Here is a 17,673-nt window from a genome sequence, read left to right as displayed (position 1 = left end):
GCACCTTGATCTTGAACTTCCAGCCTCCAGAACTGTGAGAAAATAAATTCTTATTGTTTAAGCCACTCAGTCTGTGGTATTCTGTTATGGCAGCGCAAGCTGACTAGTATACTAAATAAATACATAAATGATGAATATAAAGAGTCAGATGCCAAATTGCAAATCTGTACTAAAAATGTAACTTTCCAAAAGATCGCCTACTTATATCTGCTGGTCAGCACATTCTTCTTCTATAAGTAAAACTACTTGGGCGTCAAGTAAAATTAGAAGGTTGATTTATGACAGTGGTCTCTGAGCAAGGGAGTTTGTTGGATGATACAAATGGCCAGTGTAATGCCAAAGTGTCTTTGGGATCTGACATACTCATTTCCCCTCTAGACCTACGGTTCTTGCTGGCTGTGTGTAAACGTAGGCACTCTCTTTCCCTGACCATGCTAGAGGTGGAGTGTATCAGCCTTCTCGACTTTTCCTTTGTGGACCCCTCTGCTTTTCATATTGACACATCCTGATTGCCATTTTGTTTCTATTGGGTGGCCTTGCTTTGATCCTTTTGGATAACTTTACTTTGATCCTTTCCCAGGTTGTATAATGGTTTACTTCACAAATTTTCAAGTTCTTGGGGTGGGGGTAGAACATATACTTAGGCTGATAATTGGCCAGGACACACTACTACGGCTGTAGTGCTTGTTGCCATTGACTGCCCTTCTGATTGATCAATACCTGTGCTGTCATTTGCTAAATGTTTTCAATGTCAATCTCTGCCTATATAATTGGCACCATAAAGTATGAAAGGAAATTGACCGGGTTAAGCTGTTCAGTCAGCCTTCCACATAGCAGGCTAGGCTATTTGAAAACTGTCAACAGGGTCTCTGTTTCCCAAATGACAGCCTCATCAGCCTATTGTGGAGCATAAAACCCAGTGACTAGAATTGCTCCGTTATGAGTTTAATCATATTTACCATAAGTGATAATCAATATATCTAATATTTAAAGCTTACCTACTGTGTGCCAGGCACTAGTGCAAACTCTTTAAATGGATCATCTCATTAATCATGGCAACAACCCTACTATGAAGAAGGTCTTATTATTGATCCTATTTATTGATGAATTAACTGAAGCTAAAATAGGTTAAATAATTTGTTTAACATTATCAGCTAGTAAGCAGTAAAGTAGAAAATCAAACCCTAAGATCAACCATTGTGTTTAGAACAAACAAGTTACCTTGACCTACAAGACCCTGTGTGATCTGGTTGTTGCTTACATTTTGGAACTTTTCTCTCACAGTCTCTTCCTAGCTTGCTTTGTTCCTAATAAACTGGTGCCCTTATTCTAGGGCACATGAACTTCTTTCCCAGCTGCTTCCCAGTGGAAAGACTGGTCCCTCTACCTGGAATGCTCTTTACTGGTATTTTTACATGACTGGCTCCTACCCTTACCATTCTATCTAAAATTTTCTCCTCTTCCATGTACTTGACACTCTCTGATACCACCTACTGGGGGTTATTTCCTTCATAGCAGGTACGTATCATGGTTTGGAGTTGTTTACTTATTTATTTTCTATATCCTCCTACTAGATGTAAGTTCCATAAGGCAGGGACTTGGTCTCTCTTATACGTGGCTGTGTCACCAACATCTAAGTACTGGGTCCTCCATACATTAGACACTCAATAAATACATGCTAAATGCCAAAGGATTATCTATTCTGACTTATCAAACCACAGAGGTCTTTGGAATAAGACTTAAGTGGGCATGTTTTTGATGGAAAGGGAAATCTCAGGGCCTGAGTAGTCTCTCTAGCTGGATCCATTATTACAGAGAATATGCTGAGCTACCAAGAGGGGGCTGCCAAGTGGGTGGGAACAGCTGAAAGGAGGAAAGACAAGCCCCCAAACAAATTTCAGTTGACTACTAGTGTTTCCTATAGTAATAGTATAAAACTAACTTTGTTCTGAAAATGCTGCTGGGAGTTTGTTTTTAACTACTAGGCCCTACCAACAAGCAAATATTAAGAGCTTACTATATTTAAAGAACTATCCTAGGCGATGATGGTGATTGATAAGTTAAGTCCCTAGGGACTTCTATGAAACTTGGAAGAGAAAGGAATCGTTGCCAAATGGAGTGACTAGGAAGGTCCTGTGAAGGAAATGGGACCTGAGCCAGGCACTGGAGTGGGGGGGCCGAGGGTGGGGCGGGGGTTAGACCAGATGGAGGCGAGAGGTGTGATCAAAAGTGTGGTCTCAGGAATGTGCTTAGTGTGTTTGGGGATTGTAAAAGACTAGCTGGCAGGAAGTAGACCTTGAACATGATGTTGAAAAATTTGGATTTTATCCTGAATTCAGAATGGACTCTTAGGAGTTTCTGAGTGGACCAGTAATGAATTAAAATTAGTGTTCCTGGAAGTGAGAGATGGAATGACTAAGATGGAGGAGGGAGCCTATGGCTGGAAAAGGAGTCCATCAGTTTCCTACGATTGACTGTAATTTGGGCACACCCTCTCCAAGGCACAGCTGTCTCAACCGTCTTCCTTGCAAAGGAAACCAAGAGGAAGCCACATGCTGTGGGCTGTGAGGTCGAGTCCATGGCATCCTCGTCAGACTTGGCGCAATTGAGGGAGTTGTGAAAAATATTTCTTTTCAATTTCATTAATAACTGGTATAGCATTTTATTAAGTTCAGCTCTTCTATATCAGCAGTACAATGGCTATGTGTTTTGTGCAGATTATGAGCAATTTCTGTGCCTCAAAGTGCCTTTTGAATCATCAAAGACAAATTATGTCCAGTATTTAAGATTAACTGCTTTTAATGTAATCTGTGCATAATTATAACTTACGTGTAAGTTATAATTTATTGCCTTTAAACCATTTTTACATACATCATTTAGTCGCCATCGTTGTTTTTGCAGTTGAGAAAAATAAGTTTCAGAGAGGCTAAATTACTTGTCCAAGGCCACTTGGCTAATAGGTAGGAAAGCCTGGGCTTGAGCCTACTTTTTTTTTTTTTCAAGACTTTTACATCTTGATGAAAACCGGAAGCTGGTGCTTAATATGAATGGTACATCCTTACTAACCGGAATGCTTAATCATTCTAAAGCAAGCATCTCATTGGAGTGCAGGATTGACTATATCTGATATGGTAAAATGCAGTGGGTGTTCAAGTACTCATTGAAAATAATGATGTCATCCACCATTCATTCTGAATCACCCTGTCCCAAAGGGAATGTATCTTATAATGTTCCTCAAATATGTTTAAGTTAAATATTTTTAAATTAAATATTGACAATAACGTTCATATTTCAGTTTCTCCTCATTGGGCCTTGGGCTCAATAAGTCTTGGTTATGGAGTGTGGTTTTGTCAGTTTGATCTCATGGAATTTGCAGACAATGTCTATGTGCACAGTAACAGAATGATTCTGGCCGATAGAGAGAGGACGGGCGTGAAGCAAGTGTGGCATGAAACGGACTGTTTGCTTTTTTCCACAGTCTGCTGATTCGACCTGCAAACCCATTCCCCAACTCTATTAGCAAAACCTATAAAAACACAGAGGCCTCCATAAAGAAGACTGTGACATTTGCAACCGGAGAGGTCTTTTCAATTGAGAGAGCCCAGTTCTATCCTTATTATTTGGGTCTGGGTATTTTTGAATTCAACACTTGTTCTTGGTTAGAAAGTTAAAAACAAGGGTCTAAACATTGTTCACTTGGATAGTAAAACACGTGTTCACTTTTTGCAGTGACTCTGGAAACAGAAGGGGAGTTCTTATAAATCACAAAGGAAAATAAATAACTTCACTCATGGAGGGAAAGAGACAGCTTGAGAAAAGGGACTTTGGAAAAAGGCTGTCTCTAGACAGCAGTCTTGTGGTAAGTACTAAATATTCATTTACCACTATATGTTTTGGCTTAAAATGCATTATTCTTTGACTGTTATTTCCTGAACCCTGTGCTTTTGAAACTTCCATTCCAGTTACCCCATTAGCAATATCCCCTGGGATTTTGTTTCATTTATTTTTTACAAAGTCAAAAGCCAGCAAATTATTGGAATGTTTGTATAGTGTCTTAATAGGCAAATGTCATAATCTGTCAACATTATATATAATTACATTAATTCCAGCCGAAGTAGACTTTAACCTATACAAAAACACTACTGTACAGCTGATGCCAGATGCCAGGCCTATATATAGTTGTTCCATCCCGTTTATCTTAACTTTGGGGATAAGTTGAAGAAGAATTCAATAGAGCTTCAAATATTGAAGAGTGAAGAAAGTCTCTGAGATCTTCTTAGGTATGTAAATTAGTTTAATTGTCCATAAACTTTCTTTCTAAAAGTTTTAATGCTGATTAGCATCATTTTTAGCAACCTGGTTGGGTTCGCTTTCATGTATGAGAATCTGTTTGTCCAAGGAAATAGACTAAGTCACTGATTTCTGAAGGTTGGCCACTCTGACAGTCTGTGACCTAAGATGTGCAGGTCACCTCTTCTGTTCCATAGTGCATGTGAACAGATCAAGAAATCAAATTAAGAAAGTCACTCATTTCTCTCTTGCTCATCTACTGAAATAGAAATTTAGCCTCCTTCTTTCTTTTGCATGTTGTATAGGGATGTGCTTTATTCATTTGTGTACTCCCAGCACTTGGCCTGGAGTCTGGGTCACAGCAGGCGTTCAATAGAATATTTGTTGAATTGATTTATAAGTTGCCCTTTTCCAAGTCTTGCTGCTGTAAGTCTTGCTCTACCCGTGTATAGATTAGCTGTTTACCCCATAACTGCTGAGGCTTCACATCTCAATCTGTTATAGATGTGAGTTTCTGGGAATTGAGAAAAGGATTGCATTAAACTTTTGTGTCTAGTTCTTCTCTTGTTATTGGAGTCAATTTCTGTGTGCTGTGCACTGACCAGCATACCAGGCTAAGAAATTTTATAGTATTTTAAGTTCTCCTCCCAGTGGATGTGCCTTGTTCTTCTCATCTCTTAGGTCTTTCTATCTCCAGGTAGAATGTGGTGAAAAGTGTGTGTGTGTGTGTATGTGTGTGTGTGTTTATGTTTATATGTCTATTCCCTTTGCAACTTGTGGAGAAACTTAGGATAAAGATATAATTTCTTAGCCTCTTCTTTGCAGAAGAAAACACTTCTTGCATATTATTTTTCCAATAGGGTCTGTCTTATGCCTAGGCAAGGGACAGAGATGCCCATATACTATGACGTGAGTAGCACAGGAAAGGTTCTCCTAACCCAAAAATATCATCCTTGCTGGTTGGTCCCTAAAGCCCCAAATTCTGCCTTAGGTTCCAGAGAATATGCAAAGACCTTATAAAAGCAAGCATGGTAAGCTATTGTCTTTCAATAATTCACAGTAGCATTCATTAATAAAAGGTCTTGGATCATTTCTAAATGTCAACCAGATGAGCAGAATTTTGTTGAGGGAATTGGTAAAAAAAAAAAAAAAAAAGGATGCAGAGCACAGAGTGCTAGAATGCAGTGCTGGGTTAGGGCTTGTAGGGTGTAGGGGAGGGGGAAGTGGATTACCATGACGACATTAGGTACCTGAAAATCAAAGAGGAAAGAGACTCAATGAAATCTTTGCCCACATATAAATTTTTCTTAAGGACAGACTTGACTGTGAGCATAAATCAAAGCCTGTTATATTACCAGTGCTAGCTGCAAGCCCCAAACCCAGCTTGCATTCCCATTGGCACATGGCCCTACCCTGAGTCTTGTGGGGGCTGCGAATCTGTTTCTTGACTTATGGAATAAAAGAATGCTGTGAAAATGAGAACTTGTTGCTTGGCACCAACTGAGAAACTTAATCCTGTTAAATCTCCCTAAATGATGCTTAGGAGAGTTTTTACACTAGTGAAATATCTTTCTTGTTTCCTAGAGGCAGATTAAGTGTTACATCTGCATGCCCAGATTGGGAAAATCCTGAAAAAGATTGTCTCTCCTATGACTACATGGCCCAGTGTATGGAGGTGCCTAAATGCTATTCAACATTATACAACTTAGGCCGTGTGACTATAATTTTACCTTCTGTTTTAGTGTTATGTTCTTTCCTCATATAAGACACTGCTACTGGGACAATGACAGCAAGAGTGTTCTTTTCGAGTTGGTTCTTTGAGAGTAGGAACCATTGAAAGCCCCTTGGGTGAGCTCTATTGTGACTGTCAGGAAGAGAGGGAGATGGGATGAGATCAAAGCTGACTGGCCTCTAAAGGATGCAAACCCAAGACGTGGTCCTACTCTTTGGCTCCATGTGGAAGCCACACAAATAACTATGCAAGAAATATATAGAGTTGATTCTAGATAAAGGATACTGGGAAATACAAAAAAAAAAAAAAGAAAACACTTGGCATCATATTATACACTCTTCATTTCCAAGGCTTGTTTATTTTGTTTTTTATGTTATGTGATGTTATTTTTTGAATCATAGAATGCTAAATTGAGAATGAGTTATCCAGTCTCCTCACTTTGCAGAAGGAGGAGTTAATACTCAGTGAGGTTAAATGCTTTCCTGGGGTCACACAATTAGGATACAACCAAGAGTAGAACCGAGGTTTTCTCCCTGTCACTTCAGTTCTTTATGTTTCATTACATAATACCCCAGGAAGAGCAGATGTCCTTTTGGAAAACTGAATAGAGAAAAGGGAAACATATTAAATTCTTAAGTCTTGAAATTCTGCTGCAATAATCATCATGACCCATATTTTTGCGAGTTAGGAGGCCCAGAGGTAATTTCCACTTTCAGATTTTGCAGGAAAATATTCCTCATAATGTAGTGCAAGAATAAGGTACTATTAACTTCATTACACTTTTTATTTTACATAATCAAATCATGAAGTGTTGAGCAGAAATTATAGCTCCCTTGTAACAGCTTTTAAATGTTTAAGCTGGAGGAGCCACAGAATAAAGAAACTCACACTCCAGATACTGAAAAAGGCTCCAATTGAGAGATGTGAGTTTGTGGTCCCTAGTCGCAATTTTGCTTTCAGAACCTGAGACGGGGAGGGTTTGCACGTGTGTACGTGTGTGTGTGTGTATGTATGTATGTGTGTGTGCACCCTGGTAACACTGAAGTATTCTTTGATGTTGATGATTTTTTATTTGATAAATCACCCTTTTTAAGAAGAAAGTGACAGATAAGTGAAACTGAAATGAAAAATATGCTTCAATGTGGGGGGTAAAGACCCCGAGAGAAAGACAAGTGAGTACAAGTTTGCCTTCACCAGTGGGAGTGTGCCGGGTAGCCACATATTCACAGCAAGTACGGTCTTCTCTCTGATAACAATAAAAATCACCCCAGAAATCAACGCTTCTTCTTGACCCAAAGCTGTTCAATCCACCCCAGGACGCTTTTTGATCAGAAAATGTCAGCATTTCATACTGTGCTTTTTTATTTATAAGAATCGTTCCTAGGTTGCATGTATGGCTATTTGACACTTGTAGCTGTGATAGCATTTTGCTGATGAGAAGGCTAGGGAGTGAATTATCTTTTTTACCAGCTCATATTTCAATAGCAAACATTCTCTTTTAATTTGGGGAAAAATTACTTTTTGCTTTTAAGCACAGATGGGAGTGACAGCTTCTTTTATGAATGATGAATTCCTTCGTGGTACTTCTATTCCTTTCTCCCCGCCGAAGGGAAGGCAAAATCTTGGCCATACTAGATCCTCAGCTCTGACAGCAGAGCAGTTTTGATAGGAGCAGAAAAGGGCTTCAATTCATCCTTCAGCCTGTTGATGGTTTGCCTCCAAATCATTAGAGTAATTAGGCCTTCCACAGGCACACATTAACTAAGTCAGTCGACAACGCGTCATTGAAAACCTGCTTTATATTTAAGACATTTTAGTAGTTATAGGATGTGCTGGATAGTTGCCGTTTTCCCCTCTGGATCCACTCTATCCTTCTCTACCTGGCTGTGCACCCCCGGAGGATGTACCACGTGGAGTTTGTCAAAAGGATTCCCGGTCTTCTGGTATCTGGTTGGGTTTGGACAATGGGAGGACCTACTAGGAGATCAATCAGAGGTTGGGAGGAGAGAAGGTCAACTTCATTGTTTTCCTGCTGTCCCTGCCTGGTTATGGGCCACAGTGACTGGGCTACTCTGCCTATGGTCACAGCTTTTGTTGGGCAACCCTCTCCATAACTCTAGCTACAGTTATAACCACAGCTCTCTCTGTGTTCTGGCACCTTCTGTCTCCCCATGCCTCTTCAGTCTTCTTGGCGGTAATGACCCCTGGATGTTGCCAGCCCACCTCATGTTGGTTTGCGTTAGGTCTGCACACATTTTATTGAATAGTTCCTTTACCAAACTCTCCTCAATTAGATGGTTTGAGTGTGCCATCTCTTTCCTGCAGGGTCCCCTGATTGATACAAGGAAATACTCCTCCTCAAAGTGTTTATAGTTTATTTGTGGAAGCTGACCTTATAAGCAGGAAAAATAATATAGCGTGGAGGAGGTAAACAATGTGACACTGACAGTGACAGGAGCTGAGATCACTGTGGGATGATCTAAGGAGGCACTATGGAGGAGCTGTAATTAGAGCTGTGCTTTGAAGTGATGGAGAGAATTTGGTAAGTGATGACTGGGATAGAAGAGAAGAAAGAGGAAACCCAAGGATATTGTCGTATACTCCTGTGACAACCCATTTCATTGCTGAATTATTTTTTCCAAGGGAAACTTCTTCCTTGAATCGTATTATGGGGGTTAATTTTATGTGTCAGCCTGACTGGGCTAAGAGATGAACAGATAGCCAGAAAAACATTATTTTTAGGTATGTCTGTGAGCATGTGTCCAAAACAGATAACCATTTGCATTGGTCGACTCCATAAAGAAGATTGCCCTCACCACTGAGGGTGGGCTTCATTTGATCCACTGAGGACCTAAATAGAACAAAAAGGCAGAGGATGGGTGAATTTGCTCTCTGCATGAGCTGGCACGTCCATCATCTTCTGTCCTCAGACATTGGTTCTCCTGGTTCTTGGGTCTTTGGACTCAGACTGGGACTTATACCACTGGCTCCCCTTGTTCTCAGGCCTTGGGGTTTGGGCTGGAACTATACCACCAGCTTTCCTGAGCCTCCAGCTCACAGACAGCAGATCATGGGACGACTTAGCCTACATAATCACATGAGCCAATCTCTTATAATAAATCTGTGTGTGTATGTACATGCATATATATATATGTACCCACAGACATATATATATCACACACATACACACAGAGAAACAGAACCACGACCAATTTAAATCTCTGCTGTTTTATCTTCAGTTATTTCCTCTGGTTTAGTGATTGGAAGTAATTCTAAAGCGGGGGTCAACAAACCCTGTAAAAGACAACAGAGTAAACATTTTAGGCTTTGTGGGCCAGATGAGCAGTCACAACTACTCCACTCTGCTGTTGTAGCAGGAAAACAGCCACAGACAACACATGAACAAATGGACATGGCTTATGTTCCAATAAAACTTTATTTACAAAGACAGCCAGCAGGCTGGATTCTGAAGGATATCTGCATGCTTTCAAGAAATGGGAAACTTGCAAGTCCAGAGTCACTTTCCCTGGGTGTTAACTTGCTGAGTGGTGACTTGTGTTTACCCTTAGGATACACAATACCCTGAAGTTACCCTGAGGCAGGCAAAGGAGCAGGTTTATGCTGTTGAGCAAAGATGTGTGTACAAGTGGCAAGAAGGTGAGCAAAGGGGAATATTTTAGAAAGCTCAAAACTCACGGAGACTTTTTCTAAACGTAAAATAGGGACATTGTTAGTGTTGCTCAGTGCAGCCAGTGGATTGTGAATACTAAGAAAAGCATCGACATTTTATAGTGTTTCAGGCCTGACTGTAGCTTTCTTGACTCTTGGTGCTACAATTAAACCCCTCACTATAGTGACACTGTACAGAACAGAAACTACCAGGTTGCTAGGGAAGGTTTCTAGCTACTCAAATCTCAGCTACCCTTGACCCCTTCTACTAATGGAAACATATATAAAGTATGGTCTACTCAATGCCTCTGAGTGCTGGGCAAAGGCCAAGTTGTCCTCTGGGAAGCCTGACCTTTGTTCTCTCATATCAAGATTGTTGGAGATTTCCCAAGTGAGCATCAAGTGCAGGAGAGTCAACAAATGAGAAGGAGCTTTTTATTCTTCCAACTGCTTCATGCCCGTTACAGGGCTATTATCTCAGCTGTCTCCCGGATGTCCTGAGAAGAACAGAGACCATGTGCTGGAGCCAGGTGTTGGAAGGTGTGGTGATGTCTGAGGATCCAGTCAAGGTGCTTTTTAGGAAAAAGCAACAGGTGGAGAACAGACCAGCTTTGGCCTGAGTTAGCAACCTTTCCAAAGTGGTGTGATGAATCTTTGCCTGTTCCCCCTTGAAAGTGGGCAGTGGTGGAGTTAAAGAAGTGTTAGACCCTTTAATGAATATTTACCCAGTGAATCTGCTCACCAGCCTAGCTAAGCCCATCATGGCAGGTCAAGAAAATGCTGGAGAAATGCCATCTCCAGCTGCCCTCCAGGAGCACAGATTGGGGACTATGGATAGATTTGGGGAAGATGGGTTGGGAGAAGACAGGAGGCTTGGCCAGGTGGGCACAGCCCATAGTACATGGTTACTAAGGGTCATAAGGAACTCCAGATGAGCAGAAAGAGATCAGAACCCAATGAGAACCGGGCTGGGAGGGAGGCTGGAAACTGGAGCAACACCACTGCTGAGGACAGGGTCTGAATGGAGGGCAGGACAGAGGAGCAGGAAGAGGATACGTCTAAGCTGTAGGCATAGCATATGTCAGCAGTGGGGGCTGATAGAGTCTAACATTGAAACCCCTTTAGCAGACAGCTCAGCGTGTTCAGGCAGAGAATCGTGCATTGAGTCCAGACCAGGAAGGCCTCCTTTCCTTGGTAGTAAGAGCTGAAATTTATTGAGGCTTGCTATGTGCCAGACCCTCTGCTCAATGCTTTAGATGGAAACTATCATTTAATCCTCATGACAACCCTTTGAGGTAGGAACTCTAATTATTTCTGTTTCATAGATGAGAAATCTGAAGCTTAACAAGTTAACTTCCTCAAGGCTATAGAACTGGTGAGTGATAGAGCTGGATTTCAGCTGAGGTCTGCCTACCTCCAGACTGCGCTGCCCACTGCCGCTGCACAACTGGCAGCTCAGAAGCAGAAAACCTTTTTATGCCAGGGACTGGGAGCTCCTTACATGGTGCTTCCCAACCTTAAAGAGCCCCAGCCTCAATGTAAGCCCCTAGAGGTTTACATGTGATTTAGTACATCTGCCATATCTCTGCCTCCTGATGAGAGAGGCTACACCTGAACTGTCAAAGGGGTGGAGGTGGGAGGGGGAGGGTTATAGGACATAAAGAATGCACATGTTGGAACTTGGTCTAGGCCTGCTTTCTGGTCTCGTGCTTTTCCTGATTAGCCAGGTCTGGGAACCTACTTTTGTAGAGATTAAAGTTTATAATAGCAGATATATAATATCCTATATCTGTAATTTTGTATTTTTACCCAGAAGAGGACTGATAGCAGTGTGTACATGTACAAAGTGGAATTATTGACTAGAATGGAAGGAGAGTAGGGAGGAACTGGTGAATGATGGGCACATCTAAAGTATAGCTGTCCTCCAGTATGCAACGGGGTTTGTCACTTGAATGATGATCCTACCAAATGGCTGCACATTCTTCTGGCTGGGCCACTGACTGATGGAGGTGGGTGGGGAGCCAGCAGCATTTCCCATGAGAAGATTCCCCCCAAAATGCCATTTGTTTGTCCACACCTGCAGTTGGTGCTCCCTCCTCTAAGAAGTGTCTGCCTTCATTATGGCGATGGCTCACCCTGAATGACTTCACTTCCCTCCTTTCCTTCCTCTCATCACCGAACATAAGGCAGACTGCCGTCATAACCATATCTTCCAGAGTTCTTATTAAAATGCCCTTTCCTGAGCTGCCATCATACTCAATTCTGGTCTTGATCACTGCACTTACCGCTTTTGTCATGTGCCTGTCTCCCCTAGAGCAGCCTAGACACCGTTGACACTGGGGACTCTGTATTTCTTTGTTGTGGGGTGCTGTCCTGTGCATTGTGGGATGTTTAGCAGCATCCGTGGCCTCTACCTACTGGAGGCCAACAGTACCACTCCCCCGGTTATGACAACCAAAACTGTCTCCAGACATGGCCAAATGTCTCCTGGGGAGAAAAATCAGTCCTGACTGACCTGAGCTGTAAGCTTCTTGAGGACATGAGACCTGTCATGTTCACATTTGTATCCCTAAAGTCTGACACATAGAAAACGCTCAGTGAAATGAATGAACAAGTGACAATTTACCAGTGAGGAGCTGTTCCCGAGCTAAGTACACACTAGCAGGAGATCCTGGATATGGAGTAAGGAGGAACTACCTGGGGAAGGAACTCCCTGAGTGATGATTGGGAAGGTTGGAGAGGGCAGATAATACCCTGCTTTTCAGTTTTGCCCAAGGGTGATTCTAGTGTATGTATAAAGTTTTTTGTTTTACATCAGAGATTCTTAACATGATATCTGGACCCTCTTGAGTCCCAAGGTGCTTGATAGGGCAAAATTATTAAAAGCCTTCAGGGGATTTTGAATTCTTTGAAATATATTGTACTAGATATTATGTGTATGTGCATTTTTCTGGGGAGCAAGTGCTTAGGTATAATCAGATTCTCAAAGTTATCTGTGACCCAAGAATGGTTAGTGGCTTCACCTGCCATTAGTCTAGCAAGCCTGGCCCATAGCACGTGCACACAGGTGGCTTACCTTGCCCAGGTCACAGAGCAGGATCTCAGCAGCACCAGCCTCCCTCACCTTTACTCAGCTGCTGCTGTGAGCACTGTCTGCTTGCCTCAGATGTAGCTCTGTGCATCCTTGGGGTCTCAGAGATCACTAAATCAAAATAGGAATTGGAAACATTTTGAAAGCCCTTTGCGAATGCTATTATCAACAGATGATAAAATGATACCGCTTCTACAGCAGAAATACGTACAAATGAGCAGAGACGTTTGCTTGGCATGTTCTGTGTTTTCTTAGGACTCAGAGATCTGCTTGTCATTCTCCTGATGTCTCACCATCTTTCAACAATGGGAATCATCAGATCATATAAGTTTCCATGGCAACTGAGTTTTCTGCATCATCCTCTGGCAACCTAAGATCATTCCTGCAGCAGACTCTCTAGTGCTTTGTCCGTAAAAAGAGGTAGAGCTTTCATCAATCTCCTTAGAAACTGGTCCTCAACCCTATAGGCATCTGAGTGTTCCCTCTGCTAGGTGCCTGCTTTCCTTTCTAGAGTTTCTAATTGATCAGCACAGGAATTGAGCAACTACTAGGTTCAAAGCACTGTGAAGTGCTAAGAGTGAAGAGCTAAGTGAATGCTAAGAAATACAAAGCATGATTTCTGCTTTACAAAGCTTAAAACAATCTAGTCACATGCACAATCATAGTAATCCAGGAGTAGACGGTGGTGGAAACAACCAGAGTGATGGGATTTAGAAAGAGCAAGTTGCTCTTCTGGCTGTATTGATCAGGGAGGGCTTCCCCAAGGAGGAGAGCTTTCATATCTCCTTCTAGGAAATTGGTCCAGATTTAATCTATGATGTCTCTGAGTTCCCTGAAGCAGAAATTTATTGAGACAACCACTGTGTCTTGAAAGAATAGAGTATGAATCCAAGGTACCTGGCTAATACTTGAAGAATTGCCGAGATCTGAAGAAAGCTCTATTGTAATCCTGAATTATCATCTTAACTTTCCTCTTGTCCCCTCTAGCCACCCCTCCCCACACTTCCATTAAGATTCTCCTACCCATACTTCCTAGGACAAAGCAAAATGCATCCCACAGCTAAATCATTTTGATTTTCTTTCTTCTCCTTCATTTATCAGTGTATGTTATACCAGCTGTATGTATATTAGCTGTATTTCAGCAGCCTGTCTCACACTAATTTACCACCCTGTACTATAGTTCATTATTATCAATTAATATTTATTAAGCATCCACAAGGTTCATGGCTATGAATTAGACAGGATTTTCATTACTTTTTGTTGCATTGCCATGTTCCATTGCCTTGGCTCAGCTTAGCCAGTATTTATGATCTTTCTGCCAGTTTCCTATTCATGTGACAGCCCTTATATTCATCCCACTTTCAATTAATATTTCAAGAGCAAATCCAGGAGCCATTGTATTAAAACGCTTCACTTAACACCAGATGCACTGCCTCGATTCTGTCCCTTTCATGTACTAATTTTGCATTTCTCTCCTAACACAGAATCACATTTGTCTGGGCTGCTTTCTACAAGCCCAAACAGTGGTTCCTCCTGGTTCCTTTACATTCCAGGCAGTTCCAGGTGTTTCCTCCTCATAAATTTCAGTTCTTTAACTAGGCTTAATGGATCATAATTGTCCATTTCTCAAGATGCCTCTGAGGTTTGCTTGCCTTCTGTCTTTCAGCACCTTTTCCATTCTTAGTTTTAAGCAATTGTCTTCAGCTTGGTAGGTTTCCTAATACAATTAATTCATTAACTGCTCTCGTGCACATAGATATGTTGAGGGAAATAAAATCATTTGGTCTGGTAAATTCTGGAATCCATCTGTCAGAGCCAGAAGATAAGTGGGCTCAGGGGCCGTTGGCCTTGTGAGGAGGAGCTGTTGTCAGAGGCCTGCCACCCCTGGAGATGGTGAGGCCTTGAAGGCTGGCAGGAATCTGGTGTGGGTGGGCTGAGCATGAAGTCCTTGAGGGCACCAACTAGATATGGCTGAGATGAGGCTAGTGCTGTCACTCCCTTCTCCCCAAGTGGTATCCTAGTTAGATGGCGGTGGTAGTAGTATTTGGAGATCTCCTGAGCCAAGTTTGGAGCTCTACAGGTAGGTCCCTGAGGCCGAATATCTGACCTAATTCCTGTTTAGTGAGGTGTTGCAAGGAGAAAGTGAGGGTGAGAGAGAGCCAGGTCTAACGTGGTTAGCATTTCTCATCCTCTTAGGAGGACCAGAATAACTTTCCATAGTTTTGCCTACAAAGACTGCATGAACAATATCATTTCCTTATTTACTGATCAGTCAAGGTCCTGGAAGGAAATAGATGGCACACTCAAGCCAGACGATGGAGGAAAGTTTAATAAAGGGACTCTTACAAAGGGGTGGCAGGATGTAGGGAACTCAACAAGATAATAGTGCAGCGCCCTGAGGCTAGAAACAGTGCGGAGCCATTACCACAGCTGGACCTGAAGGTCAAGGGGACAAAGTGGCCACAGAACCATGTGGCCATAAAGAGAGAGCCACTTGGCAGGAAATGTTACCTTGGGTGGAGGGGTGCAGCCAACCAGTGTTGGCCCAGCAGAGAGGGGATCAGGACGTAAAACGTCTTGCCACACTCCCCTCCCACTCTCTGGGCCCCTGCTGTCACCTCCCATTTTCTAAACCCAAGTGAGGCTAGAGGGAAAGAGGCCCATGTGTCACCCTGGGGCCCACAGCAGAGTAGAGAAGGGTAGGGTGTGGATGTGGAGGGGCCAACAGAATGTATCCAGTGCATTTATCCTATATAATAGACACCCTGCCTCCATCCCTCTCTTCTCACATTTCTGGGATGAGAAGAAAATACTATTCCTAAGTCAGACTAGTTTATTATTTATATATTATCAGAAATGAGTTCCTTCATGTTGTTTTCTAGTCCGTTGTCTTGGACTTGCCAACTTGATTTGACTAGAACAATATGATGTGACACCTTCAGAACACAAGTTCCATGTGGCCAGTGACGTGGTCTTCAGGGGTCCTAATAAAAACGCCTAGTGCAGGGCTATGTACAAGTGTGTTACAAGGAGGGTACGAGGAGGGTAATATAGTGAGTTGATCACTGCATTAGAACTCCAAGTCTGTAGATTTAAACTTGAGGTGAACTCTTAAGTAGATGTGTGGGCTTCAGCAAGTTTCTTAAACTCTCTCAATCTCTGTGTCCTCAATAGCAGGGTTGCCATGAAGGTAAAGTGAAATAAAGAGCAAGGAGTTGTTTTGGCGACTGTAGGGCTATATGCAAATGAAAGGTATTGGTAGTGCAGTGATGCAGCTCCTACCTGCTGAACTTCAACTTATCAAAAGTATAAGCAGCTGTGGCAGCTTCAGGAAGAAACCTGTACTACCAGCCTACTGTTTACAGAGCACTCATTTTAAAGGGTACAGTGGAAATGGATGCCATGTAATGTAGTGGAAAGAGCGTGGACTGGCTGGAGTATCAGCCTGAACAGATTTGAATCTCAGCCTGCCACGTACTGTCTTGCCTGTGTGAGCCTGGCCATGTTATCTTCTCTGCGCCTCTGTGTTCTCATCTATACGAAGAGGTGATAATCTCCTACTCAGAGGGCTGTGAGGAGAATCGAGGGAAAGAATTCAAACAGAGCACACAGCACCGTGCTTAGTGTGCAGTCTCCTCAATGCTGAAAATACGTGAAGCTGGCTGACATGGCCACTCCAGATGGCAGTTTTCTTTGTCTGCAGATGGAGGCATTCAGAAAAGATTTTTTTTAAATGTTTGGTTTGCATATATTCATATATGATGCTTAAAAATTGAATGGCATATCCATGATGTTATCAACCAGAAATGTTCACCAGATGCTGACTACAGGTTTTATCAGACCAAACCTAGGAGTCCTTTCTTCCTAGTCCAATTGCTCAGTAGTGCCCTATTAATGAGCTGTACCCGAGACCTTCTTATATGGAGCATTTACATTTTTCTGGAACTTATGGCCTACTGCTCTCACCCTTGAAGCCCAGCCAATGTCTATTTATAACAGGCCATTTTATTCTAAAGGCTTCTAGAAGTGCCCATAGTCTTCCAAGCAAGAGTACAATGACTCCCTGTGCACAAGGTCCTGCTGTGTCACCTGCCCCAGGCCCTGTGCCTCTGATAGAATCAGGCTGGAAACTGGGCTGCAGAGCCCCCCTTTTGTCTTATGCTTTCAATTGCTTTGAGCTGTGCCAACTTGGAGCAGTGGGAGATGAGATTTGGGGAAGGGGCTGGGGATCATTTCCCACGTGACTCCCTCTCTTTACTTCGATGGGGGAAAACAGGCTCGGAGAGGTCGAAGCGGGAAAGATTTTCCACTACATAAAGAGAACGAAAGAGGAAACAGGGTCCCAGTGGCCTCTTGCCAGGCCCCAGGAATGCGCCAACCCTGGGAATTGGCCCCTGGCCAGCCTCCTCAGAGGCTGCTGACTTGGGAAAACTGGCTCTCTGGCTGCTGCCAAGAATGCAGACAATGGTCTTTTGGATATTTCACTTTTGAAAGTTAGGCTTTTGTTTTATTATCACCAAAGGTAACATTTATTGGGCACCTGTGTATGCATGCCAAAAGATAAAATGCATGATTGGAAGTCAGTGTAACTTAAACAGAGCAGAAACACCAGGGTCCTCATATATTATTTACAGCCTACTTCTAATTAGGACTTAATCCTTTGCTCGGGTACATTGCTACCTTAAATGTGAGTGCTGAGTGGGACTGAAATTCTAGAATTAAAAGTAGTTTTTAAGTGCTAAAATGAGCTGTATTATGTCACCTGAAAAGACTGACATAAATGGAATCAGTTTATCCAATTGTCGTTTGGTTGAGAAAGGACATGGAGAGAATGAAGCACAGAACCAGTGTGTTCTGATGGAGGGAAAGAGGTCAAGATCCAGCAACTGGT

The 17,673-nt window shown here is 42.4% G+C and overlaps 1 protein-coding gene across 1 annotated transcript in view; it reads left to right on the top strand.

The window, feature by feature from the left end:
* The window catches only part of NCKAP5 (NCK associated protein 5), an 863,809-nt gene that overhangs the window by 128,512 nt on the left and 717,624 nt on the right, over positions 1–17,673 (top strand). The window contains exon 2 of the mRNA XM_058549746.1: positions 3,730–3,859. Within this exon, the coding sequence (XP_058405729.1) occupies positions 3,791–3,859 (69 nt within the window). The 5' untranslated portion in view covers positions 3,730–3,790. The remainder of the gene's footprint in view (positions 1–3,729; positions 3,860–17,673) is intronic.

The sequence above is a fragment of the Diceros bicornis genome, chromosome 10 (genome assembly GCF_020826845.1).
Source record: "Diceros bicornis minor isolate mBicDic1 chromosome 10, mDicBic1.mat.cur, whole genome shotgun sequence".
Classification (NCBI taxonomy): Eukaryota; Metazoa; Chordata; class Mammalia; order Perissodactyla; family Rhinocerotidae; genus Diceros; species Diceros bicornis.
The sequence above is the reverse complement of the archived record's forward strand: the minus strand, read 5'-3'. Positions and strand labels throughout refer to the sequence as shown.